This window comes from Heloderma suspectum, chromosome 7, assembly GCF_057233095.1.
Source record: "Heloderma suspectum isolate Gila_16-S chromosome 7, 16-S_ref, whole genome shotgun sequence".
Lineage (NCBI taxonomy): Eukaryota > Metazoa > Chordata > Lepidosauria > Squamata > Helodermatidae > Heloderma > Heloderma suspectum.
Window position 1 is genome coordinate 69,274,525 of NC_139464.1, and position 27,640 is coordinate 69,302,164.

The 27,640-nt window shown below is 39.0% G+C and overlaps 1 protein-coding gene across 9 annotated transcripts in view; it reads right to left on the minus strand.

Annotated features, from left to right (window-relative positions):
• The window catches only part of RAP1B (RAP1B, member of RAS oncogene family), a 63,969-nt gene that overhangs the window by 7,509 nt on the left and 28,820 nt on the right, over nt 1-27,640 (minus strand). For 4 of the 9 annotated variants that reach the window (XR_014784405.1, XM_084810549.1, XM_084810542.1 and 1 more), the window contains exons 2-4: nt 5,761-5,847; nt 3,263-3,331; nt 1,605-1,661 (exon numbers count right to left, since the gene is read on the minus strand). Coding sequence is in view for 8 of the 9 variants with exons in the window: in XM_084810549.1 (XP_084666675.1) it covers nt 1,605-1,661; nt 3,263-3,331; nt 5,761-5,817 (183 nt within the window). In the remaining variant the exon portion in view is untranslated. Of the gene's footprint in view, nt 1-1,604; nt 1,662-3,262; nt 3,332-5,760; nt 5,848-7,476; nt 7,664-10,108; nt 10,173-11,550; nt 11,608-27,640 lie in introns of all 9 variants that reach the window. The other 5 variants (XM_084810544.1, XM_084810547.1, XM_084810545.1 and 2 more) reach the window with 3 other exon arrangements.

The following is a 27,640-nucleotide window of genomic DNA, read 5'->3' on the forward strand; positions in this document are numbered from 1 at the left end:
TTCCAGCACATGAGAAATAACTGTGCAACAACCCTTCTTCAAACTTGGGGAATAGGAAACAAAATGGTAAATGAGATACAAAGTAAGTAAACACAGAGCAACACATATTGGAACAAAACATCCTTTCTTCCATCAGTGATGTGCGGTGTAAAACTTTCTGCTGCTTTATTTTTCCACAGATTTCCAGTTTTTAAGAATGCATTGATTCAGTAAGATAATGAAGGAATACAATACCAGTCAACTTTGGAATTAGAATGAATGCAATACTAATCAAATCTAAAATCAAAGTCGTAATTAACTTTTTCAGGTGATATCCCTAGGAACCACATATAGTTATATACACTGCTTTTTAGGCATGTTAAAATTAGTATGTTGTCAGTTTTCAGTGCCTTCATCCCTACCCCCACTTCAACTCTAAACAATGTAAGGAAAATGTGATTTTTTTCTTACAAGTATTCAAAAATAATTTCCAAGTAAAGCTTTGAATATAACATTTAAATCACTTTAAGGGCGCAATCCTATCAGGATAGGTGGCCACCTATGAACTCGGAGGCGACTGCCTATCCAATGTAGGGCAGGAGAAGCATGGTGGAGATCGTCCCCTCCATGCTTCAGCCACCCTGCATTCACGGCTGAACAGCTGATTTCCGGGAACCGACCAATCCTATGGCCATCTAGCCGCTGACTAGTGGCCATAGGATTGCGCCCCAAGTGCATTTCAATTATTTTTTTTTCAGCTAAACTACTTTTGGCTACTGGAAAAAATTCTGAGGTATTTATAGAGCCCATAAAATCAACATGGTACAATTTTAGTTTTGTTTAATAGAATAAAATTAATACGGTTACTCAGTTCTCAATCAATTTTGCATAGCAAAAAATTCTTAACAAGCCACTGTCTTCACATATATGTGATAGAGTCTGTACCGACTGGCTAACACTACCTAGAAAAGATCTTCTGGCTCTGGTGGAAAGTTCACTGAAAATGTCAACTCAGTGAACACTGCAGTGATAAAGGCAAATTTCATCGTAGGAATAAAAATTTATAAAAACAAAACTGCAATTCTGCAAGATTATAGTGCAGTCACATTTAGATTAAGAATACACATGGTGGATCCAGAAATCACCCCCCTGTTTCTCCTCATGGGCATGGAATCTTGTGCATGTTTGAGTGCACAGAGTTGTTCTATGTGTGCAAGCCTCTTAACTACATGCTTTAAGGTATCTGCTGAAGTAGACCATATAGTCTTTTAAAACTGGAACCAACCAAACTGCAAGATGCCAGTATGATCTTGTGTGAGCACTTAAAAACTTTGTCTACCTTTCAAACTCTTAAAACTAATTCTCTGTAGTACACAACTCTATCCATTCATTTCCTCCTCTCTCATTTAAATTAGACAATCTACTTACTAATAATTTTACTTGTATGTTTCTGACAAATGGGCACAGGGAGAACAGTAGTTTATTTGTAGCTTAGTGAAGAACTACAGTGACATGCTAACTGCAGTCAGGAAAAACTGACAAAAAACTACTTTGTTTTGAAGCCCGATCTATTGCTCTGTAAACACATTTTATTTGTAAAAGTTGTCCTACTTTATTGTACATACCGTTCCTGCTGTGTCTAAGATTTCAAGCATACATTGTTGTGCATCTACTTCAACTTGCTGTAAAAAGAACAGAAGCAAATTTACACATAAGTATAAATAATGATTCTTCAAATACTCAATTGCTTGCTATTACAACTTATACCCACAATGCACAAGGTTTTGTCCCTTACCATATTCAAAGCAGTTGGCAGGCTGAAAGAGAGTTTAAGAGTTTATATAATAAAATAGCAAAATAGTTTGTTAATTTTGCTTGGATTAGGGTTTATGTGTAGCAAGAATTGAATACTAAATTGGGAGGAAAAAGCAGAGGAAGAATAAGGTAACAGTGGGAAAGATAGTGCGTGTTACTATTCAAAGTAATTCCTAATAAGACAAAACCCATTTTTACTACTAGAGCCCAAGTCCACCACTGCAGCCTGACTGTGGTCAATGGTCCTGAGAGAGGCAAGGCTTGAGCAGGACCACTCTCTGTACTCCCCTTGCTTATTATTGCTGATGAGAATAAAGCAAAGGCTGGTGTCCCCAACTCTGGACTAGCATCAATGCCTCTTCAGCACTCCTCTCTCTCCCTGTTATCTCCTCCCCCTATTGAATACAGCCTCTCTTGTTCTTAGAATCTGTTATTCCCCTCCGCTCTCCTTTCATTAACTCCTTTCCTCAGCCTTTGTTTTGTCTTTATATTTCCCCAAATTCCCATTTTTCATTCCACTGCTCACACTGCCCCATTCCTTCACTTAGACTGCCTCTGGACTCCATGCCTCTGCATTTTCCTATCACTCTGGAAACTTCTTCGCACTTTGCTCCCTGTGAGGTTTCCCCTCAGCCAAACTCACAATTTCCTTCATTTTACAGAAATAGATGTCAAACATTCTACTGCTGGCAGTTTTATTCTCAGGAGATAGTCCATGAATACTCTACAATATCACATCAACTCATCCAGTAACTGCCATAGAATTCAGTGACTATCACAAAATTACATAGTGCTTTGCAACAGTTACATGTGCATGTTTTAGAGCTTAAGGCAACTATCACTTGGCATAACAAGATTGTTAATTAGTCTCCCACCCCACCCGTGTGACTGATTTTAGCACATTTTGCTCTCTCTGTGTGTGCCCACACACTATTTCTTTTTATGTTTATTTATACTCTACCCCACTTTTCCTTTAGGAAAGCTCAGAGCAGCTAACATGGGGTTCCCTGTTGTCTCCAATCCTGTCAGCATCCACTTAGCTTCATGCTAATACATGATTTGGTACAGTGAGAGCATTCTTTGAAAGCTGGTAACTTTTGGATAGTTGCGTTGTTAATAGTGCTCAGTGTTCAAAACAGAGTCCTGCATCATTTCTGACCGAAGCTCATCACACTGTCCTACTTGTACTTTTTGGATTCTGGAGGCTAGGCTAAGATTCAAGCCACCTCAAAAAAGGACCCATTCTCATCTGACTAGAAAAGCCTGTATCATTCCCTTTCCATGCTGGGCTGGTTTGCCATGGGGCCACAGAAAAAAAACATAACAGGTGAGGTAACCTTTACTGCTGTGGGACAACATCTCTTGTTTGTCTTAACAAAGTAACTTCAGATGGTGGGCTATTGTTTTGCAAAATACCAAATATGCTGTTCAGTTAAATGTATATTTCAGCTTAAAATAGTTAACATACCTTTCTGTAGGAGTCTTCTATCGTAGGATCGTATTTTTCAACAAATATTCCTTGAACAAACTGTACAGTCTACAATAAAAGACAATGTTTACATATACACGCAATTTATATTCAATTTTGGAGAATTCAGAACACATTCAGAAAAAGCAAGTTGTTTTTAGGTTGCTGTCTGCATTTATAATAGTTTATTCAAAAATTGGCTTGTCTGTTTAGAGGCAACAGCAAGCATTTATGAAAAATGCTTCAGAGAGAAACTCTTTAGTCTTAAAGAATGAAAGTGCTGCTCAACTCAACTGTTGTAAGTCACATCTCTCACTATACTTGGCTCAGGCAATACCACAGCGCGCACACACCCTTTTATAAAGTGTTGAAACCATTTCCCTTACCACAACTGTGTTTAAGGTAGGAAAGTTAGACAATTTCAGGCAAGGGATACTGGCTAACTACTCAAACTTTTATTTTTATTGAATTTGTGCTCTTTCTCCTACATACCTGACATCACATCCTGTAGTTTGTTTTTATACTTTGAAGTTTTACAAGATTTCTGAACCTTCCTCTACATATATTACACACTTCAGTGTTCATGTCTCTGCCTATTATTTTAGCAATAAGTTATATAACTGGGATAGCCCTGGCATAGAGCATTTTGTATCTATTTCTATGCTACTTTATGAACTTCATCATTCATACCATTATCTATAGTGTTATCACCATCCATTTCTCATATTGTGAGACAATGCAAAGAGCCAAACCACTAAACAAATTGAGACATCTCTTACTTTGCTGCATGAGCATTCCTACAAAAATAGGAAGAAGGCTAACTGGCATTTATCATTTGGAAGTATTTGTTCTGAAGCATCCAAACCCCATGTTTCAGACACACTTTATCCCCAAATAGGGAAACTGAGAATACTGCCATCGTAAAATAAATAACTCAAGTCCAAGAGTTGGGTTTTAATGTATTTTCATTTTAAAATCCAGATTTGGGGTTCCATTTGATTTTGTGAGTTAAAAAAACCCAATCATTTGGTTCATTCACTCAAATTATATTTGCACATTTTACCCACATTTTACAGGATAAATGTAATCTGGAAATTTTGAAGGAAAGAGTATTATTTTGCCTAATCCTTAGGTCAACATAAATTCCACCAGGTATCTGGGGGTCATACACGCTGGTTGTTATGATGCATTAGTAAGTTGTATCAACATTTATAAAACCTTGAAGCAGCTGAAATTACTGATTTTAAAAAATGAAGCCAAGAGTAAAGTCTATTTTAGATTCATATAATGTTCTAGAGGCATAGATGAGTGGGCTCTTCTGAGGCCCCAACACTTGCCTGACTATGCTGTTGACTGGATCATGTGAAGGAAGGCATCCCTTCATTTAGGCACCAGGTAAAGTCTTATTTTATTTATTAATTACAGGTAATTATAGATGGACTTAGGCTTGCCAAGTCCTTTTGACTCAGGATCTATAAACAACTTTTATCAGCCCCTAAAAATTGCCTCAAAGAGGAGGCAAGCTTCTAAGGCCCCCAAATTTCCCTCCAACTTCGACTGAACTCATTGCTCGCTGTCCTGGCCAGCAAATACTTTGCATGGCCTGAGCACCAAAACGTAACCAGAAAAAAAGTATTTAGAATTTATTACTTTGGTTTATTGCTGAGTTGAATGTATATGGTCACCAGTTTTATCCTATGACTGTATCAGTTTTCACATGAAAACGGCCAATTTCTAGTACCCATGTAAATATGAAATATACACAGGGAGACCAAAATCTAGAACTTGTAGCGAGAGCATAAAAAGCACTTCAGGCCTTCTAATAGTGCAGTTGTTTTGACCAGCATCCTAGAACCAGGGCAAATAACTCTGAGGAGAGTGTAGTTTTCCAGAGCAGGAAATTGCCCAAACTTTACTATGCGACAGTAACTTTACTATATTTATAGGCTTTCCATTCTATCACATTAATACTGTTGTTTCCAAATTCTAGTTTAAGCTTTAATATGAGCTATTGATGTTGACCACTGAACTATTTGCTACTGTTCAATGGAGATTTAAGAGGAAATGAAGTTTGATTCCATTTGCACTTCAACTTCCAAGTCCAGCTCTCCAACAGTAACAATTTTCACATTCATTCCCCTTTCACTGTAACATTTACATTTTCCTAAGAGCAAAACTCACAGTCTCTGATCATCCAGAAACAGAAGAAATGGAGTGCCTCATTGACTGTATTAAGTTCATTTTTAAGTAGTGAGGTTAAAATGGGATAAATTAAATTTGTATAAAATGTGTGTGTATTAAGTACATGCACACAGATATTCATATTATGCACATACAGGGCTCCCCAACTGCCTTTTACATAAAACTGGTCTTGTACACTTTACAATGCACAGACGTCAACTGAAACATCCAGACTCCTCTCACTGAGTTACAGATGGAGTATACTAGTTTTATATACTTTAAGATAAAGTCATAAGAGGCAGCGAAATTCTACTTACCAATGCAGACTTTCCAACACCTCCCGAACCAAGAACCACTAGTTTATATTCACGCATGGTGCAAGTGTTGATTCACCACCTCAATATCTACAAGACAAAAGAATATGCTACATTGCAGCAATGTATGTCTCAAATCTGGCTTATTAACTTATCTCAAATATGTACAGAATAGGAAGTGTTCATACTATTTTTTAAATTAATTTAAAAATATGTAGCTATCTTGTTCCAAAATTAGTAACTATTTCTATCCCACAGGCCCTGAAAAATATGTTTGGGGATCTTTAGTAGGTCAAGATTTCACTTTTCTAACCACTTATCCTGATAATTTAATTAGAGTCCACATGTGTGGATGCACACTCAGACACAGCCAAGATTTACCCAGAAACACTTCATCAGTAAAATTCACATTACCTCACTTCAACCCATTAATCATATAAATACAAGGTTTAAAAGTTAAAGTCAATAAAGTCAAAGGAAACAAGCTGTATATCTAGAACTCTCAGGATCTATTAAGGAACACAATGTTACTCCAGAAGACTCATTCCAAGTTTTCCATGGCCCAGGTGAATCACCGAATATAAATACAAACATTCAAGGATCAAATAACTGTACCCTTTCAATGAGAAATTATGGGTGGTACAGGGCTTTCACTATAGTTGTGCCCTCCTTGTGGAAATGCCTTGCCTCAGAGAGGCCCATTTGATTGGCTGGTCTTTGAAGAGGTTGATAGTAATCTTTTCTTGCTGATGGGTTTTTTTTTTTCATAATCAGATGGCAACTGTAAATTTGGTCACTGGTTGATCAGGACTGTTTTAATTGGTTCTATTTGGATCTATACTTTAATTGCTATAAGGATGAAAGCCTGTAGGTACAATGATTGGTAGATGGAATATGCATTTTAGAAAGAAAATGTGGAAAGAAAATGAAGCAAGTAATATAGCAAGTATTCAGTCCTGGTGTTTGCTATAAAGTCAGTGGCAGTTGAGATAATATTCAGTGTATTTTGCAGTCCCATTATATCCATGCACTTTACAATTTGGGATGAGGAAGGGAAGAGCAAGTGTCTTTCTTCTTACTTTGAATATAAACATTATATATTCTACTTCCAACTAGAAAAATCCTTCCAGTAAAAATCCTCTGACTTAAGCCTACCCAGACCCTCACCTCCACGGAAGAAACGTTATAGGTTAGCCTGCCAGAACATATGCACATGTACAATCCAAGAAGAGTCCCTAGACAATGTCTGCCCAAGCTACAAGTAGTCACCAGCTGTAGAATTCATACTAATCATTATTTCCTCTCATGGGATGTCTAGATGTCAACTGAATTTTTTAAAAAAGCATAGCCAATGATGAAATATTATGATGAAATCTCATCTCATTTTCAATCTGCTAAATCAGTAGGTCAAGAGCAATGGGCACATTTGTGAGCTGAACCCTAACAAGTCATTCTCAATGGTCAGGTCTCAATCTGGACAAACTAAATAGTATAACAAAATAGATATTAAAATTGGCTATAGCATACTGGAGTTTGTACTTATACCTTACTTGAACACTATGAACACACATTTATTTAACAGCACAACTGTGGTGCTCCAAAATGTAAATAAAGTCAAAAATTTAAATACCAAAAAGTCACTGTCATCCAAGCACTTGCCAGCTACGCAAAACTACAATTGACCACAGACAGCTGTTTAAGTGAGGAATGGACACAGACCTGGTTCGCACGACACAACAATCCATGGTGGGTTGTCAGCTCAGTGCAGTTCCCGCAGTGTGGTTTGTTAACCACGCACAAGCCACCCTGAGAACACATGGCTTGTTGTTGGGTTGTTCAGGGTGGCTTGTTTTCAGAGTGGCTTGCTGTGATGTGTCATGGCTTGTGCATAGCTTGCTGGAAAAGGCTACAGAGAAAAGGCAAGAATGGTGAAAAAACCCGTTGCTCTTCATGATCTCATAGCAATATCCCCTCTCTATTACATCTTGAAATGGCACTAGTCAATTTACTCCTTCAATTCGTCGCCTCCCTAGACTGCGACACTTCCCCCCAACCCTGGTAATATTTGGAGAGATTTGTGCATATTTAACATTATTTCTCTCACCACCACCTTAGGAGATCTGCACAAATTTAACATGGGGTTGTTGTTTTTTCACTTTTGTGAAGATTTGTGCATATTTAGAGGTTTTTCCCCAGCTTTGGAGAGATTTGTACAAATTTAACTTCATTTATTTCTTTATTAAAAAAAACCTTTGGGGAGATGTGTGCAAATTCACTGCTGCACTTATTTAAGCCACAGGTGACTTGTTTTGATCATGCAAATCTGCTCAATGTTTAAAATGTGCCTGATAAGGGGGGAAAATGCAAAAGTTGAGAGTATGAGAGAAAATGGTTATACATTGCCAAACTAACTACTTGTTGGCTCCCCCCCCCCCCCGAAAGTAGTAAGTAACTACTCCCATTTCCACCCAACTGCCAGAATGGTAGTGAAAATGGTTTGGACAGTGGCTTGTTTAAGCTGCAGTGCGTGCTGGGCATAGTGATGTAAAATTTCCAGAATTTTTCCAGAAATTTCCTGGGTTTTTTCCTACTTTGGGGGGGGGGGTGGAATTTTGGGGAAAACATGAAAAATAAGCCATACTTATTTTTTAAGTACCCTTTACAGAACTAAAGTCACTTTGTTGCTTTAGGACAGCTCTTTCCGACACAGCACCCTCCAGATATTTTGGACTTCAGCTCCTATCAGCCTCAGGCAGGATGGCCAATGGTCAGGTATGCTGGCCATTGTAGCCCAAAACATCTGTAGGGCACCAGGTTGAAGAACTTTATGTTCCTAAAGTTATATTATGTATAATGTGATTTGCTCATAAAATTATCATTATATTTGAAAACTTTAAAAAGTGAACTCAGTCATTTTGTAATTATTGTCTGAATAAACTATGCTTTAAAATTTAATATACCAAATGTGATTAATTTCAGGAGCAAACGAAGGTATACATAACATATTTTAGATTCCTAGTTTATACTGGATGAGAGGGAAATTCAGCAAGTAGTCCCTGAAACATCTGAATCATCCTAGAAGTCAGAGAAAGCAGGAAGAACTGAAGGCAGAGGAAGACAAGTCCAGAAACACAGGACTATGTAGAACAAAATCCAAATTGTCAAGAATGCACATTTTCTTCCATATTATGATATGGTGACTCTGTTTACATGTTGGGAAGCTGAGCATGACTTGGAGTATCCCAAACTATCTATCTGTAAAAGATACATTGGATCAATAATTTTAATAAGAAATTGAAGGAATAATTATGTTGAGAATTTTACAGAGAGGATTAAAACTTTTTTTCCCCCATGGCTTCATTGTTTCCAGACATTTTACATCTCTAGTCTTTTTATTAAAATCTTCAGTTTGAACAGTTTTTAGAAATCATTGGGGGGGGGGGTAAGTCTTGGTAACAATACATAAACACCTTGTCTTAAATTCTAAAAGAAAATACTTCATAATCCAAAGCTGTTCAATTTTTCAGAAAGACGCAAAAACAGTCCTTGGAAAAAATCAGAAAAAACTGGTTTTTCTCTGAATTTTTCCAGTTTTTCCCAGTTTTTTCCCAGGCCTTCACATCTCTAGCTGGGAGCTATTTGCCCAATTACCTGCCCAAGTGTGGCTTGTCACACTGTCTGAACCTGGGCAGTGTAGCTTGTTTTAGAAGGAAACAACCCTCAAATAACCCATGGCCTGTAGTAGGGTTATTTGACAGTCGTTTCCCCCTCAAACAAACCATGCTGCCCAGGTGTGCATGACACAGCAAGCCGTGCCTGACCAGGTAATGAGGCAAATGGCGCCTGGAACATGTGACAACTTAAATAAGATCCCATAGCTTGTTTAAGCTGTGATCATGCGAACCAGGTCAATATGATCTATACTGATGCATGCATTTTGTTAACTACACAAATTACCAGTACACTGCATACACAGAGCTATTTTTATAGTTTTCTATCAAAAATTATAATTCTTCCAACACAGTTGGTCTAATGCAGGGTACTGCAATTTCACATGAAGTGTACACGTTCCGTATTCATTATCTTGCATAACTGAATACCAAGGTAGTTTTTTTACTGTTACAAACACTACATTTTTGCAACAGAAACATGAGTCTGAAAACCAGCTGAAGAAAAGAAATGGGCAGATTAAGCATTAAGCCAGGGGTGGGCAAATTTGGAGGCTTCAGGGGGCACACTGGCCACTCTGGAACTCTGCAGGGACCACACCTTTCCCCCCCACCAGGCGGGGGTAGCAGTAATGGCAGAGATGGGGTGGGGGCTGCATGCTTGCAGCCTGCATTTTGCTCACCTGAACATAAATCACTCCTTGTCCTGCCTACTGTTTCTTCCCTGTAAAATCCACTGCAAAACAGCTGAGGGAATGAAAAAGAAGCAGTTGGGCATCTGAAAATTGGGGTAGGCTGTAACAAATAGTTACAACCTGAGCAAACAGAAAACTAAGTGAGCAGAAGCATGCTTTCAAATCTCTTGTACAGCTAAGGGCTACTTCACACAATAACACAGCAATAACACAGACTTGTGTGGACATACTGCAAAGAACCACAAACCATCCTGCTGCATATAACACGTGGCCAGAAATAGGCAAAAACTGGCAGTCTACACACCATGCAGATGAGCTGGGAATAAGGTATGGGAATGAACTGAACCATTTCTGACTACAGCTGGTTGGGGGGGGGGATGCCACTTTTGAATGCTGCCCCACATAAATAATCCCTCAAACAGGAAGTCAGCACATCGAGCTCAGCCCATTCCCTGCTGATACTTTTCTATTTGCTTCTCAATTTGAATCACAAATAGAAGGATTCAAAAATGGTATTCCCTAACTTTAGCAAAACAGTATATTCTACCTTTTATCCTTCTGCTGCATCCCAAGAAGCAGATTATCTGTAAATCTTGCATATACAATTATCTTCTATGATCTCACTTCATGGTACAATGTGTTCTCCAAAATCAGTAAACGGTACATGGAGACACCATCCAGGATTGAACGTGTAACTGGCTCTAGCGTAACATTCTGTTAAACATTTGCCACATGGGGCCTGTCACTGTCAAGGAGTTGCAACACGCAGAACATTGGTCTGCTCTTCTACTTGGGCGCCCTACACTCCAGTGCCCCAACCTAGAAGTCATTTATTACACCAGCCTGTATGAATGCTCTTTATCTGCCATGCTAGAGATGAGACTCAATAAGGATTCTTCATTACAACCTTGTTGTCCCTGCGGTTTGGGGGATTTAGTGACTGTAATATATGTTTTTGTTGTTGTTGTTCAGTCATGTCCGACTCTTGATGACCCCATGGACCATAGCACACCAGGCCTTCCTGTCCTGCGCTCTCTCCCAGAGTGTGCTCAAGTCTATATTCATTGCATCAGTGATGCTATCTGATTGCAGCTTTATTATCTAAGTTCCTGGCAGAGATAATCTGTTTTATATATCTTACTGTTTAGTTGACATGATTCCTGTAGCGGACTGCAAAAGTTGCTAAGTTTATTTCTGCTGCACTTAAGTTGACAGCTCAGTTAACTTGTTTTTTATTTGCTCAGCATGGATGATACTTTATTCTATGTATCTTTGTATATATACTTTGTTGCTCTATATGTTTTTGTAAATATATCTTGTATACCTTGCTTTTATAATCTGGTCATGGACCACAACAAACAGATTTGGATTTAGAAGTCAATTACTCTATCCAGTGCTTCTAATAGTTCTCACCTACAAACTGCACATACCATAGTGGGAGACAGAAATTGTGTGGTGCCTACGATGTTTTAAAGTTACTGATATACCTGAACAGAAGAGATTAAAAAATGAAAAAGTGAACACACAGAATATCAAATTTTCTTTCTTCTAACAACTAGTGCCAACCTACAAACTCCATCTCGTCCTATGAAGCTGTAAAAAATCCTCCTCCACCAGTTACATTCAAGCCAATTAGGCATGAAAAGCTTAACAAAGACAACAAGCAAGCTGAACTATGTCACTATTGTGTGAAGTATTTAGGAAAAAGGTTCCTAGCACTTCCTAATTAGTACCCACATATCCATACCGTTGCAAATAGTCAGTGAGATGCTGAGGATCTAGAAAGAACAGAGACCCTGACCCACCAGCCTATGCTGATGTTCTACTAAATACCAAGGTGGACATCTCTGGGAAAGACTAACTCTCCTCCCCTCCCCAGGTCTTGTTGGCAGACTAAGTCAGTCTCCTTATTCAATGGGGGGGGGGAGGAGAGAGAGAGAGAACCAGGGACCTTCCTGCCAGGGGAACAACCAGAAGACAGAACAGATGTAAGATGTTATTTATTTATTAAATGGTATTTATTAATTGCTTATATTCAAGACATTTCCAATTGATAAACAAAATCAGGCTTTGTCCTACAGAGGACAAGATTACCTTCCTGGGAATGCCTGTTGGAAAAGATATGTTTTCATGTAGCATTGAAAACCCAGAAGGGTTTGCACCTGCCTAAGTTCTAGTGCTAGGGAGTTCCAGAGAGTGGGCACTATGATACTAAAGGCCCTATTCCAAGCCATAATGGACTGAACCTCTGAAGTCTTGTACCACCAGGAGGGTATCTCCTGATGGGCGCAGCAACAGAGCAGGCCAGTTAGGGATCAGGTGATACCTTAAGATGTTGAATCACTCTTCCCTTCTCCCAGCTTAGCAAAACTGCCACCCCTTCCCATAACCACCCTGACAGCCACCCTCCCCACATTAAATTATGTGCCTGGGTGATTTAGTTAAACCGCAGTAAAAAAAATAACACCCTTGTGCTCCCAACAAGGCAACCGTGTCAATGACAGGTCCACCATGCAAGGCAGTGTTCCTTTTAAGCCCCAGCCCTAAGAAGCTGATGCAACCTGCTGTAAGCAGGTAGGCGATGCTGGAAAATTCTGACTTAGGCCTAGACCCAACTAGGAGGCTAAACTGTCTAGGCACCAAGACTCTCTCTGGAGAAGCCACCAGTAAGCAGGCAGGCAGGCAGGCGCTGAAGTACACTCTACTTGGGCAAGATGATTCATTCTCCTTCTCCCTCTGTTAGCTTGGTGGTACTGGAAGAGCTGTGCATCACCAGTCATACTGAAAGCTATGGATATCTATATAACTGGAATATCATTTTATTAAAATATTTCTATCCTGCTTTTCCATCACCAAAGATGTCCCCCTACACCCACCCACTGATGTGGCTAACAGTTAAACCATAAAAACATAATGAAGTATCACCACAGTTAAAATGCTAAAAGCATTCGCAAACAAATCCAAAACAGCCTAACAGGGCAGCATAAAGAGAAGGTGAGGCAATTTTCAGTTCAAGGCCATGGAAAAGGCACAGCATAATGAGTGTTTTTATTTGGTGCTTGAATGCAAGTAGAAAGAGGGACAGACAAGCCTCCTGGGCTGGAGAGTTTCATAGCCTGAGTGGTACAACCAGGGCAGCCCTGTTCTGTGTACCTATGCCAGCTACACTGCTATCAGTGGTGGGAGTGAGAGCAGGGCTGCCATTGAAGACTAGATATAGCCCTTTAAATATCCTGGCCCCAAACAGTTAGGGCTTTGGAAAGGTGAATGCTATTCAATGCTATCCAATGCTATTACTGTAAGCAAGCATAATTTGTGACATGGCACATCATTTCCAATCATGGGGCACATCTGTTAAGACATCAGCCTTAGCTTCCAATTTCCCAGATTTGTGGAGCTTGAGCCCAACATGAGGTAGCCTTAACTCTGGTCTTAAACCACCAGGTTTTTAAAAATCATTTTGTAATTAAGTTCATCCCATCTTTCACCACATGTGCCTCATTTGAATAAATAGGTATATACACTGACTAGACACAAGGAAGTTGTCTACAAATATGAACACACTTTCTACTTTCATAATACCACTTCATTACTCAGATTTGCCAAGCATTCCAGTAACTAGAACTAAGCATTTGTTTATGTTTACTTGTATGAGATAGGCAAAGACAAAATATTTTTCATGTGTGCCTAGATACATGAATTCCACAGTTGCATAATCCTGTGTCTAAGCATTCTTGAATCAAATGAAACTTCAGTCTTGAGAACAAAAGTGCTATTGCCACTAAGTAGCCTTTTCATTCACATCCATTATCTCCCAAGAAGCATACTTTCTCTACTTGTTCTGCCACCTCTTCTTCACTCCAGAAGTACAAAGCAACAGGAATGTGCTTAACACAGGAGGGGGGAGGTAGAGGGAGGATTGTGAAGTAGGACTGTGAAGTGGAGAATGCAGTCAAGGTAATCATGCTGCGCTGGATCAGGCCACTGTAATTTTGGGCTTCACATTTTAACAACATGAATAAAGAATTCTGAAAAGGAAAAAAAAGTCATACAGCATCCTGCAAGGATGAACTGCAGAAGACTGCAGATTCATGAAGTAATACAGATAATGCAATTTGTGATTTCCTATACATAACTTTACTGGACGCCATGCTTCACTGAGTTCAGCTAGACTCAAATATAACTGAAGTCCAAGTAAGCTGGATACAGTTCCAGGTTTCTGGGTTTTCACTTAAGCAAAATTTAACAACTATTGGTTGTTAAAATATGTTTTTATAAGAACCTGGACACCCAAAGTGTGGAAGCAACTTGAAAGAGAAAAAAAAATCAGTTTAGACGGTTTACCAAATCACTGATAATTTAAAGCTAGTGCCAAACATGTAAAAAATAAATTATACATTTAGAAATAGAAGTTATAACCCAACTTCCTTTCTGAAAAAAGTTAAGCTAGACCAAAGTGACAGTTCAGCAATAATTAGGCCTCCTTCCTGTTGCGCAAGTTCCACAGAAGTCAAGGAAAAGACATAACATTAGTTAAGGGGACCTTAACAGAACAATTTGAATGTTCGTCCTAGAAAAAGTAAAAGCAGCAGACACATTGATTTTTTGAGAAAGTGGATCATTTGCCAAGATTGGTCTTTTTTCCTAGAGAAAGTGAGCAAGCTTACTATTATATGCTGAAACAAATAGCGTCTAGCTGCTAGATGCAAGCATGCTACATCATTTAATTGCCAGTTCCAGCCTGTGATATTGATTCCCCGCAGTGCGAGAAAGCCTTTGTGTTGGATTCCCTTGATGTGAATGGCCTTTATTGACATTAGATGATGCTCTGTCCAATTCAGGAACTCTGATGCTATACAATTGTGACTGAAGTGTTTTTGTTCCTTTATGCAAAACAATCAGATGTCACATCACTACCAAGCACAAGTGACTTGTTCCCACCCCCCAAAATGAACTAACAATCTTCGCCATCAAGTGTGCTCCCTCTTCTTATTTTGACTATTTACATCAGACTAATATTATAAATGAGCTTGTCACCTATTTATAATAGGCCTTAACAAGGCCTGGAAGCCGCTGGTGTGTTAATTAAAACAGCTGGCTTTTATGTTAAGTGGCCATGAGTTTCCCAAACTACAACATTGAATTAGCTATAAAATAACAGATTTCGAAGGACTGAAGTGAAGGTTTCTATGAACAACAAGAAAGCTCTGGTGTGTCTCTATTTCTAACATTTATACCACACCTTTCTACTGGAGATATTCAAGGCAAACAATTTGATTTCAACAATAAATCCAAAATATTACCAATATAAGAGAAGTCTAGTCATCCTAATCACACAGGTAACACAGTAACAGTAGGATTTTTATAATAATTTATGAAGCACTATCTGAAAAGGCCTGTTGAAATAGAAAAGTCTATGCTGCCAACAACATTTGAGCAGGTCTGTAAGGGAGGAGGCAATTCTTGAAACACTTGGTCCTAGGCTATTAAGGGTTTAAACATTGACAAGATTACATTGAATTATGGTTGGCAACAAACGGCTAACAAACATTGGTATAAAATCAGAGTAATGTAATCCAACTGGCAGACTTCATTAGAACTCAAGCAGCTGCATTTTGAATCAAACTGAAGTTTCTGAATCGTCTTCAAAGGCAGCCCCAGGTAGACTGCATTATAGTAAACTAACCTGAAAGTGACTGGAGAGTATGAACGACTGGGGCTAATTTTGGTTTCTCCATAATGTCATTAATGTACTTAATGCCAAAAGTACAATGGCATTATGTGCAGGTATTTAAGACTTTCTTGCAAAGCCTCAGACTAGTGCTCCTGCTGATGACTTGATTGTAAGACTGAATACTAGTAGGCCACTGGCTGGGTGAATTGATTTAAACCATTGATCACTATCTAAATAACAGCAAGAAAAAAGGCTGATTTAAATTACGGATTTAAATCAAGTTTCCCACTGAAACGTTTTCATATATTTCCTGAACAATGGTGGAAACCTGGCCGGTAAGCTGTGTCAATTTACAACTAAATAGAATATTTGCACTGTTGCATTCTTACAAGCAGGACTGACATTTCTTTATCTCACTGTATATTGTTTTCATGCTTTCCTTCTTATCTATAAAGGGAATGTTTAAAATGTTCACTTATAGAGTCCTTCTTATAACCAGCCACCATGACAGTTTGAGGTTAACAGCACAATCCTATACATGTCTCCTATTGAGTTCAATGGGGCTTACTCCCAGTTAAGTGGGTATAGGATTGTAGTGTTAGTATACAGGAAGATGGACGCTGGACAATTTTGTCATCTCTTTGTCTTTGCAATGTTGCTCCTTTCTGCTTCACTCTGTCTTGGCCAAGCCTTGCCCTCAACCCCCCCCCAAAAAAAACCCAACAGCAAACTAAAATGAAATGCCCAGGAGTGATAGGTCAAAGCAAGATTTGATAGCTATTGGGCAGGAAAAAAAAAACAATTAATTTTTAAAATCCAATTTTGTGCATTTACTTTAAGCATCAAGTTTTATCCACCCTGCTATCTTGTCTTTCTGTCTTACTTAACTTCTCTGGTTTGTTTGGCGCACCTCCACCACCACATAAGCACAGAACAATGCTATGTAGCCAGTGTCTTTGCGCATGTGACTTTATTCAGAGAAATTGAAAGCCCAGGACTTTCAAGAAGCAAGACCTATTAGGCTGGACAGAGCCATTCCATGAGATGAAAAACTGAAATTAATGCCCATGTTTGATTGGTAGGTAACTTCATTTATATGAGATTGTAAGTGTAGCTTTAGCATGTTTTTATTAAATTTAATTATAACTACATTATTTTTAAAGTTAGGGAGAAATTTAATATTTTATTTATTATGTTTTAAAAAATATTTAAAAATCCAATTTTTAAATTTTTTTAACAAAACATCCATTTTTTATCCATCGGGCCACTGGACAACCCTATTGTTTTGTTCCACACTATGGGAACTTTTTCCTCTATTGATTTATGCAATCAATTGCTTCACTGACATTGGACTAAGTTCTTCACAAGATTTCTTGCAATTTATAATCAGAATGAGTGTTTAAAAGGTCCAACACACTTTAGTTTTTGCACCTTGACATTTGTATAACTTTCAGTTTGTTCCCAGTCTAGAGGCAAGTGAACTATAAATGACTGAAGGGGATCTGCAATGTACTAGACTAACTGAGTGAGAAAGAGGAATAAATGGTGCAAAATGTGTAACATACATTTCAAAAACCCCTTTGTCTTACATATCTTCCTTATGGATAAGACATGCAAACCGGCCCAAACCCAGCCATCTTATTGAGGTAACCTTTTCTGTGGAAACTTTATGAAAGCATACATAAAGAAGGTGCATACAAAAATACCACACACTGCAAGCAGGTTTTCATAATAGTCAAAGCAACTGTATCTATTCAAAATGTGCTATTAATTACATTCCAGTAACTGAGGCGCTACTAATACAAAAGTTCACAGTAAGGAGCATTTCAGCTAAAACTTGAGCAAACTACGGGGTCAACAGATCTTAGCTGGTCTTGCCAGTCAGGAAAAATTATTCTCAGAGGGGACAGTCTTTTGACATTACACTAAGCTCGGGACTCAGCACAACTGTGAGGGGAGAGTCCTAGCTTTGCAGCTGAGGAGAGGGATTGGAGCTCATTCTCACTGTGCTAAGCCTCAGATGCTCAGAAAGCAGCAAGTAGTCTCATGATTTTCCAAGTATCTGATGTTCACTGCAGGATCAGGGAAATCCCTTGCTATTCTGAAGCCCTTGCTTCAGAAGTCAGTCAGTACAGCCTTAGAGAGAGTCCTCAGACTCTTCCAGACATGGAAGGGTATTCTCTTGCCAGAGGGAAAAAACTACTTGCCAATGACAAGTACATTTGTGGACTGTTGGCAACCCATCTAGGTCTTTGAGTAGCATGTGCTAAACACATACACTTTACCTGGACATACCCCCAGTATAAAAAGTTATTCAATAGTACATCTAGGAATGTTTTCACATAAGAATTGTAATCTGCTTCCAAATTTCTATGCTGGGGGTGACAAATCTTTTTCAGCCCAATGGCCAAATTCTATTTCTGAGAAGCTCTTGAGAGCCACATTCCAGTGGTGGGCAGGGCCACAGACAAAAGTGGGTGGGACTGAAATTTCCACCCCCATTAAATTGTTGCCAACTTCTAGTAGGAAGCATGTCTACTTGGAAGCATGAGCGGCCTGTCTACTCACAAGCAAGCAGGACAAGCTTCTGCATGTATATTCAGAAGTAAGCAGGGCAAGCCTCTGCAGGACTAGGCTCAGAAGGCAGCAAGACTCAATCACTCACAGCTTCCTCCCTTGGCTCTGCCCCTCTGCTCCACAGAGAAAAGCAATTCTCTCCAAGCAGTCCCTCCCCACATCTCTTTCACACATGTAAGAAGAAGTGACTGTGCTTCCACATTTACATCCTCCAATTTTCTCCCACTCCCAATCTTGGAGCTGGGGAGTGGGTGGGGATCACTGCAAAGCTGTTATGATGATCCTCACCTACTTCTGCAGCTTCAAGGTAGGAGGAAGGCTTTTCACTCATCGGGGGTAGTGGCACATTCACTATGGTGAGCATAACTGTTGAAGCCTGGTCAGAGCTAAGCTGTGACCATGAAGAACGGGATACAAGGATGTTTTTCATACACTGGGGCAGTTTGCACAATCACTGCAGCCCACCATAGCTTATTTAAGCCACAGTGGGTCATGGTGCATGCCAGCAGCCATTTTGAATATTGAACCCCCTACAACAGACCATGGGTTGAGGGATGTTTAACCCTCAAAAAAACCCTGCCGCCCAGGTTCAGACAACACGACAAACCATGGCAACCCCCTGCTGGGAGCTGAATATTCAAAATGGCCACTGGCACATGCTGCAAACCACCGTGGCTTATATAAGCCATAGTGGGCTATGGTGATTGTGCAAACCTGGTCATTATGTTGTCAACAACTCCCAGAAAGTGAGCACAGCAGATTGCAGTCATGGGCATCAGGTTCAAGTCATAATTGCCAGTCAGTTTATACTTTTCACTGGGGCTGATTGTAGATAGTTCAATATGCCCACAGGCCCCAAAAGGTTGGAGACCCTATTTTACCCTTTTTCTATTTTTATTACTGTGGGACAAAAATAATAATGCAGCTCTTGCTCTAACATGACAATTTAACAGATGTGATTTAACAAAGAAAAGATGTTACCAAAATCAACTGACACACTACCAAAACCTATGATTTCCCAGTTGATCAGGCTGTGAAACCGCAGGACCTTATAGAGGCAGAGTTAAGACACACACCATGTTTAGAAGGAAAGGATTTATTGAACGACCCAATGTTGAACTTCCATTCCCAAATGAACTTCAATTCCCTAGAAGCTTGTATGCAATCTAGAGACTTCAAATGGTGTCTGATATGGCATCATCTTGATTGCCTAAGACCATGTCACCAATATACAATGCCATAAAAGGCAAATTACTAGTCTGCTTTGATAAAGCACACTCTGGTTAACAGAGTGGTTCTTTTGTTGTTGGACATGTTAGCATTTAGAAGAAAACATGCTTGCTACTACATTGTCTACTCCCCTATCCCTCCAGAATCCCTGTGGTCCAATGTTTTCGATTTATAGAGGTCAGGATCGCTTAACATTTAAGGCATAGCTGAGTGTGCTCCCTTCCACTAAAAATCGACAAGTGGCCCAACAGTGGATCACAGTTTAACTTTTGCCCTTTCCTGACTTAGAAGTCCAGCATATGAAAAGTGCGCTGATCTGAAAAACAAGGGTTTTTTGAAGCATACATTTGAAACCCATTTTCAAACCTTCTACTCAACTTGATACCTTCACTAATTTCAGAACACTGCCTCTCCACTCACTTTTAGCTCTCTTGGCACTATATAGATGTATGTGAATGGGCCCAGTGAGTGTCCCATATACCTGAATTGGAGAAGGATGCAATCTATGTCCATCCATTTATTTCACTGCAACCTCATAAATCAAATAGCTAGCTATATGAATGTGCAAAAACAAGTACAAAATTAGGAAGTGATAGTTGAACTGACTATGACTATATAGTTTTGACTCTGTCCTCTTGTGCACCTATTTTATTATATACATCTGCCAGGTATATCAGAGGTTAAGTTATTTCCCTTTGTATTGAAGTAGTTGAATTACAAGTGAAGTTGGCAGAGTAGTCAGTACCAGAAGGTGTTTACTAACTTTTTGGTGCTGTGTTTAGTATGTTGCATCTCAATGTTTCACAATAATTCCACCCTGGACAAGTGCTTTGTGTTGAACCACCTAGCATACAAATATACTTGACCTAGGAAAGGATAACTATTTGTATCATTCATAGACCTGAAAGCTGTTTTTGATACCACTGATCATGAGCACTTGAGGTTTAAGGTATCTAGTAGCAACAATGACCAGCACCTCCTGTTTCTTGTTAAAGCACTTTATACTACCATCTCCTTGAGGGGGAGATTATCTTCCTTAGGTTCTCTCACAGGATCAATTCCAGCTGAGAGGGGTGAAACAAGGATGAGTATTGTCACCTCTTCAATTTTTTCATCAATTTTTTCAATATATGAACAGTGACAATTTCCCCCCTCCATTATTTACAGGAAGAAAACCCCTCTCTTACTTTATATGGTCAAGTCAACAAATTAAAAAAATTAACTATGAAAAGACAAAAGTGATAGTCTTTAGAAGTGGCTTAAACACATAAATGGAACATTGACCAAAATGAAATAGAGCAGATGCTCACATACTATTATTTGGGTGTATTATTTGTTGCCTTGTGTTCATGACAACCACACATTAGGGCTGCAAAACCCAAGGCCAAACAGGTTACAACTGGGATCGTTAAATTTTGGTATATTGCTGGGGATAGGCAGGAGCTTCCTATCCTGAATTTAATAAAATGAAAAATTCAGCCCCAAATACTGTATGGATCAAAGATCTGGGATTTTTAAGTCTCAGGTGAGTTAGATTGTATCCACAATAGAATCTTAAGAACCATCTTCTTCAGGCCCAGATATCCCACAAGACAGTATCTACAATTAGAAAAGGGATCTCAGGTTTGGACCATGATGATATGCCAGCTAACTTTTCATTTTTGGTTAAAACATAAGAGATCACTTAACAAAATTATGTTACCTAAACCAACTGGGCTTCAGCTCATGAAGGGGAAAATCTTGGTATCAGAATATGATGAGTTTACTAGAGAAATATTGTTATTCAGAGACTTTCTTCCTCCAGAAAGATCATGTTCTCACTAAAAAGGAGTTTAAATTATGTACCAATGATGTGTTTTTGCAGGAACATTTTGCATCTCTTAACACTGTAAAGATATCCCCCTAGTATATCTAGTTCAATATATTGAAGGGCCAGAGGACTAGTCATTGAAAATGGTAAAGCTCAGTTTAAGGGAGGAACTAACTCTTGCCAGGTTTCAGTTAATGCCCTCTCCAGTCCTTGATGATTCTAGGGAGTCTGTTCTCTATACTGAACAAGGAGGCAAGTGCTCTAAAACCTTTATTTTGAACACTGAACTACAATAGGTCCAGAAGAAATACTGACATGGCACTATTGACCTTATATGGTGCTTCATCCTGCCCACTGTCCCAATCAACCCCATGTCTACAAACATACTTCACTATTCCCTGACATCCACAGTTCAAGTGAGTCTCTCTTTACCCAGACACCACCATTAATATGCTTGCATGATTCTGTAGGTCACTTACAACACAGTGGCTTGTGGCACCTTAAAGACTAACACGTTTATTCTGGCAAAAGCTTTTGTGAACACTTCTACTTCATCAGATGCAATGCTCATACCAGTTTTCATAAAAGTTTCACTTACTTCTAAGGAACAAATTATGAAAAGCTAAACAAGATAACGGGTGCCATAACACTCTTGCAGTAGATACACTTCTTACAGTAGTAACACAGAACAGCCAAACACAATCTGAGCTTTACTACTGACTTGCAACCAGTTTTCCTTTATCTTGATATCTCATCATATAAAAATCAAAACTTAGCCTAGTCATGTCCTTTCCCCAATTCTCAGTGTTCCAATTCTTTCCCTATTTCTCAGTGGGAGATCTCAAAATCCTGTCTGCATTGCTGATGCTAAGAACACACCTTATGGATTTTTAAAGCAGAATACTCTTGCTCAATAGCAGATTAAAAGGGCATTGCACCTTGTTATATAGACTGCTCTAGTGCAACTTATATATTGCCCAATGTGTTGGGTGCATTGTATTTGTACAAAGTTGTTGCAAAAAATGACAAAACAGTAGAGAAACTCTAGATTAATATCAAGTAATAGGCATTCAACTGTTACCTACAGTTGTACCAACACATTTTAATAGACCAGTTGATAGACTAGTTAAGAGACTTGAATAAGAACCTATTCCAAATCCTACATCACCCACAAACTGTGGTTGTTAATGGGTAGAAATGCAAAATACCTTGTGAACGCATAAATGAGGCTAGCCACCTTGGAAACCTAAATAGAAAGGCAGGACATGAAATTTGGCAAAAATGAGTAAGAGATGGTATGCTGGTCAAATGATCATCTACTATCTGACCATAGGAAAATATGGTCAAAAATTCCATGAAGCCAAGAATGCCACTGTAGAGAAGGCAGCTTATGGTGTTTTTTTCTCCATTATGGTTTCATTTGTTAGCAAGGGCAATGGTGAAGGTAGCTCTGCAGCAGTCAGGGACCAACCCAGCAACATAGCAAAGCTTCTTCAACTGGCTAAACTGTAGGCATTTCCCAACAGTGCAAGAGCAGCCATCCGTGAAATAGAGCACTCTTTATTATTTTTAAATATTGTACCTGTAGGCTGACCCTGATGTTCCAGGACTAAAGCCGAAGCTTTAATTAGTAATTAAATTTAATTAGTAATGCACATTTATAAAAGCTGCTATTATATTCAAATTGTTATTGTGAAATAGTGAAATTAGTATGTTTTTGTAATTAGCAAAAATATCAAACTGTATCTTTGTTAATGTATCTTTGTTGTTCTAATAAAATTAGTACTTACAAATATTTGACCAGTCAGATGACCAAAACTTCTTTTGACTGGTCAAATGCTCAACATTAAATGAAGAATTTTAAAAGGCGCCAAAAGAAAGAAAGAAAGAAAGACAGACAGACAGACAGACAAATAAGATGTTAATACACAACCCTATTAAACAGACTCTGAACGTCTAAGTTTATGATATGTAGATCTGCCTTCATTTAAATAAACGATGGGCAACCCCCTCACCCTAATTTCACAATCCCTCTGCAAGGGATTGGTTCAGACCTCTGGCAAGAGCAATCTCTTCCTCTGCCCCCAGCAGCAAACTGGTCAGCAAAAGAGGGTGGCCTGCACACTATAAGAATGCAGCCCCCAACAGATCACCCCCCAAGGGAATGTGGTTCTTGACAGAAAAAGCTTCCAATCCCCTATTTAAACAGATACTTGCAGTTTTCTGTCAGTTTCCTGATTCGTGTCAACCAAAATTTTGGTTTTCCTCAATGCAGACTATCTAGGCCTTCAGAAGCCAGCTGACTTGGCAAACACTTGCCCTGGATTCAAAATTCTGTTTAAAAGTTCTCTGTCCCAGGAATTATTATTTTTTAACACCAATGAACTATAAGGACATTTATTTAGGCAGACATATTCCTTTAAGAATGTATGGTAATTATTTTATCACACAATTTATTTTTAAACCAATACTTATATTTCAGTATACGTTACTTAATTTCTATGGGATTTATCAAAGTAATAAATATTTCACGACTTTCATTGTATCTAATTAGCACCCAAAAGGCCTTTCTTTGGAAAACCTATTTCTCTTAAACTTTCTAAGATTTCACCAACTGAACAGTCCAAAGCATACTGGTAGCATTTTTGGACCCAAGTGTAAACATGGGCATTATTATACAAAGAAGCCATAGCAGGTACTTAAACATCATCTTTACAAAATGTAAATATGTAGGGATAATTAGATACTACTTAAATAGATTACAGTACTTTTCTATCTTCCATTAAAAAAAATAAAACAACACAAACTTGGAACTGCTCCAATACCTTGCAAACTGCAATGCTAGTGTAACACAAGTCCAATTCATTTCAATGAGTCTACTCTAAGTAGGATGAACTTTGGATACAACCCAAAATATTTATTGCCTGAGAAAACAGAGATGTGAAATTTAAAAAAAAAAAAATTGGGCAGGGTGGCGAGAGTTGTGGAGGATATATGAAATTTGGTATATTAAATTTAAAAATATAGTTTATTCAGACAATAATTACCAATTATTTACTGAATTTACTTTTAAATGTTTCTTTTTCTTACAAATGGTGCTACAAGCTGCTGAACACTAAGGGATCTAGCCTTCCTTAGCTTTTGCCAATTTATGAGAAGCTGGCAAAAAGTTAAAATTGAAAACGGGAGAAACCATCAGTAAAACCATCAACAACAGCAGTTATTATGTATTCTAAATTTCGTCTTCTCCACAGCATCAAGGAGACCCAGAAAGCACTCATTTTCAGAAAAAAAGCTGCAAAACAAGGCCTCAACTAATTTAATATTAGTTTTGCGGCATGAAACTAATCACTATCAGCAGGTTCTGCTTTTTATCCTTCATTTTATCATCTTCATGGAGTTCTAAAAACTGAATGTTTGCCTGCATTGAGACAAGCTTCTCTATCCTTTCACATGTCAATTTATTTCTTGATCTGATCAAATGACAAGAGGAAGCCCAGAAGCAAAGGGCATTGAATCCTCTTTCCTTCTCTTGTGAAAATGGCAGTGGCCCTTGGAAACAAAAATGCATCTTGCATTTGAGAGTGGTACTGTATTGCTTGTCCTAACCATACAAGAATTGTAATGATCTGAAACTTTACATCGTCTTACATAAAAGCCTACCTTTTACATAGTTTAAAAAAATTGTTTTCGGGAAGTAAAGCCCAGGTAGCGATATAGGAATGCCTTGTCTTAAAACATTTTATTCATTATTCTAAAAGAAAATTTTATAATCCTTTTTTTCATTTAAACAAACAAGTCCCTCGAAAAAATGCAGGGAGGGGATAGAAAAAAGGTTTTCCCCCAATGTTTTTAGTCCCTCACATGTTTATATATAAAAGAGATATCTGTTTGGGAGATACTACTCTATGAAGAGACTAGGTGCTGAAGTCACTGGCAGAATTCTTGAGTAAGTTCAATGAACTAACTTCACCCAAATAAGGCCCAAACAAGACATGATAGGGAACAGCCATGTTTATTCATATGTATTCCTGTTCATACAAAGCAGGGCATGAGGGTTTCGGTGGGATTTTATTTTTATTTTTTTACATCAGTGACTGAGAAGCTCTCACCTTGCTTCATCATTTCAGGCACTTTTCTTCCATTCCAGCTCACTTCTGGTATTAAAGCTGGGAGGGAAATGACAAAGCATGGGGAGTTAACACACAGGAGGGCTCAACTCCCCTCAATTAGCTGCTCCTTTTGATGCAAAAATTACCTACCGCTACCCACACTATGTGGTAACACAGCACACAGGTGAATTTAAAATTTGGACTTTCCTTCATATGGAGTTTGGCTCAGTGGCATTCAACAAGCCCACATTAAAGTCGTCTTTGAATGCCTTGTTCGATTTGTACTTCAAGTAATTTCATGATAGAAACATAGAAAGCTGCTTTATACCAAGTCAAACCATTGATTCACCTAGTGCAGTATTATCGACAGTGACTGACAAAGGCTCTCTGTGATTTCAAGCCGGATTCTTTCCTAGCCCTACCTGGAGAAGCTGGAGATTGAACCTTTTGGGGACATTCTCCATGCAAAGCTTGTGCTTCGGCCACTGAGCTACAGCCCCTCCCCACATTCTTTACCTTCCTGTTTCACAAACTAGAAATTCAGGGCACTTCTTCAGCCTCTTTCTTATCAGTAAGAATGACTAAAGAACTAATGAGATCACATCACACTTCAAATACAACTACAAAAAAAATCGTAAAGTTACTGAAACATTATCTTCCTACAGTACTAACTCAGGTTAAAGCCTTTTGCTTATACTTGATCAAAACTAGAAGTGTGTTCTTTTACTGATGGCAATGGGATTTAACTAGCTAAATGGGATCTAACTAACAGTTAATTAATATTCTAAGAAAAGGAAGTCAGGATAGTGAGGGGTCTGGAAACCAAGGCCTATGAGGAACTGTTGAAAGCTGGGTACGTATAGCCTGGAGAAGAGATGTCTGCTCCAGAGGGCTGAACTAGAACCAATGGGTGGAGATGACAGGAAAGCAGATTTCAGCTGAACATCAAGAGAAACTTCCTAAAAGTAAGAGCTGCTCGATAGTGAAACAGGCTGCCTCAGGAGATGGTGGGCTCTCCTTTGCTGTAGGCATTTAAGCAGAGGCTGAATGGCTATCTGTCAGGGATGCTGTAGTTGCATCCAAGCATTGCAGATCCCCCAATAAGCAGGAGGTTGGACTAGAATACCTATAAGGTCCTTTCCAACTATATAATTTAGGTCACATACTGGCCCTGTTCACACATAACACTAAGCCATGATGGTCAGGGAATTTGTGCTAACCATGGTGGCTTGGTGCGTCATGTGTAGGGAGAAAAACCCACTAACCATGGTTCTGAAACCACCCTGGCTAACCACCCCCCTGAAGCAGGGTTAAGGGGCCCTGGCGTGGCTTACTGTTATGTGTGGAGGGCACTCCAGTGGTTAAAACAGGTTCCTGGTGGTTTCTCGGCCACAACCATTGAGATGGCAGGCCTAGGGCATCCTGCACTTCCGGTGACGCTTTAGCCAGCGTGGACTTTCTCTGTGGTTGCCGTTGCATCGCTACAGATGGAGCAGCCAGCATGCACATTTTCATGGAGTGAGGGCCACTGGGATCACCAGTGGTGGGAGGATGGCTACAGGAACTATGGAGGGGGGTGGTTACGGGAACTACATGGCGTGGTTCCTAATCATGTGATGGATGCGTGTGTCATGGTTTCGCTAACCCCCTCTCCATAGTTATCCTAACCACCCTCCCCCCATGCATGTCTGAACAGGGCCACTATGTCTTGGATACTATGGCTTAGTTTTTTGTAAGCCTTCCAGGTAAGTTTATGTATTGGAGTGGTACACAAACATTGCAAATAAATACTATTTTCACCCTCCATAAACCTTCTATTCACAGAAGAAGCAGTTGTTCCATAAGCAAAAATCTTTCCATGTAAGAAGCTCCTTCCGTTCACAGAGTGAAAACTTAGGATCCATGCCAAAGTTTACAACTATGCATTAATTTTGAGGATATGTAATACTGCACAAAGCCTGCTCCAAAGCATTCAGAATAATAAAATTCACTCCTCACGTTGCAGTATTTACTGGAAAGCTGTGGAGATTCAAATATTTACTCAAGCGATTATTTAGATACCTGTAAGAAATACAACCTTACGCAGAGAACCTGGTCTCTGGGCTACCTGGCCTTGT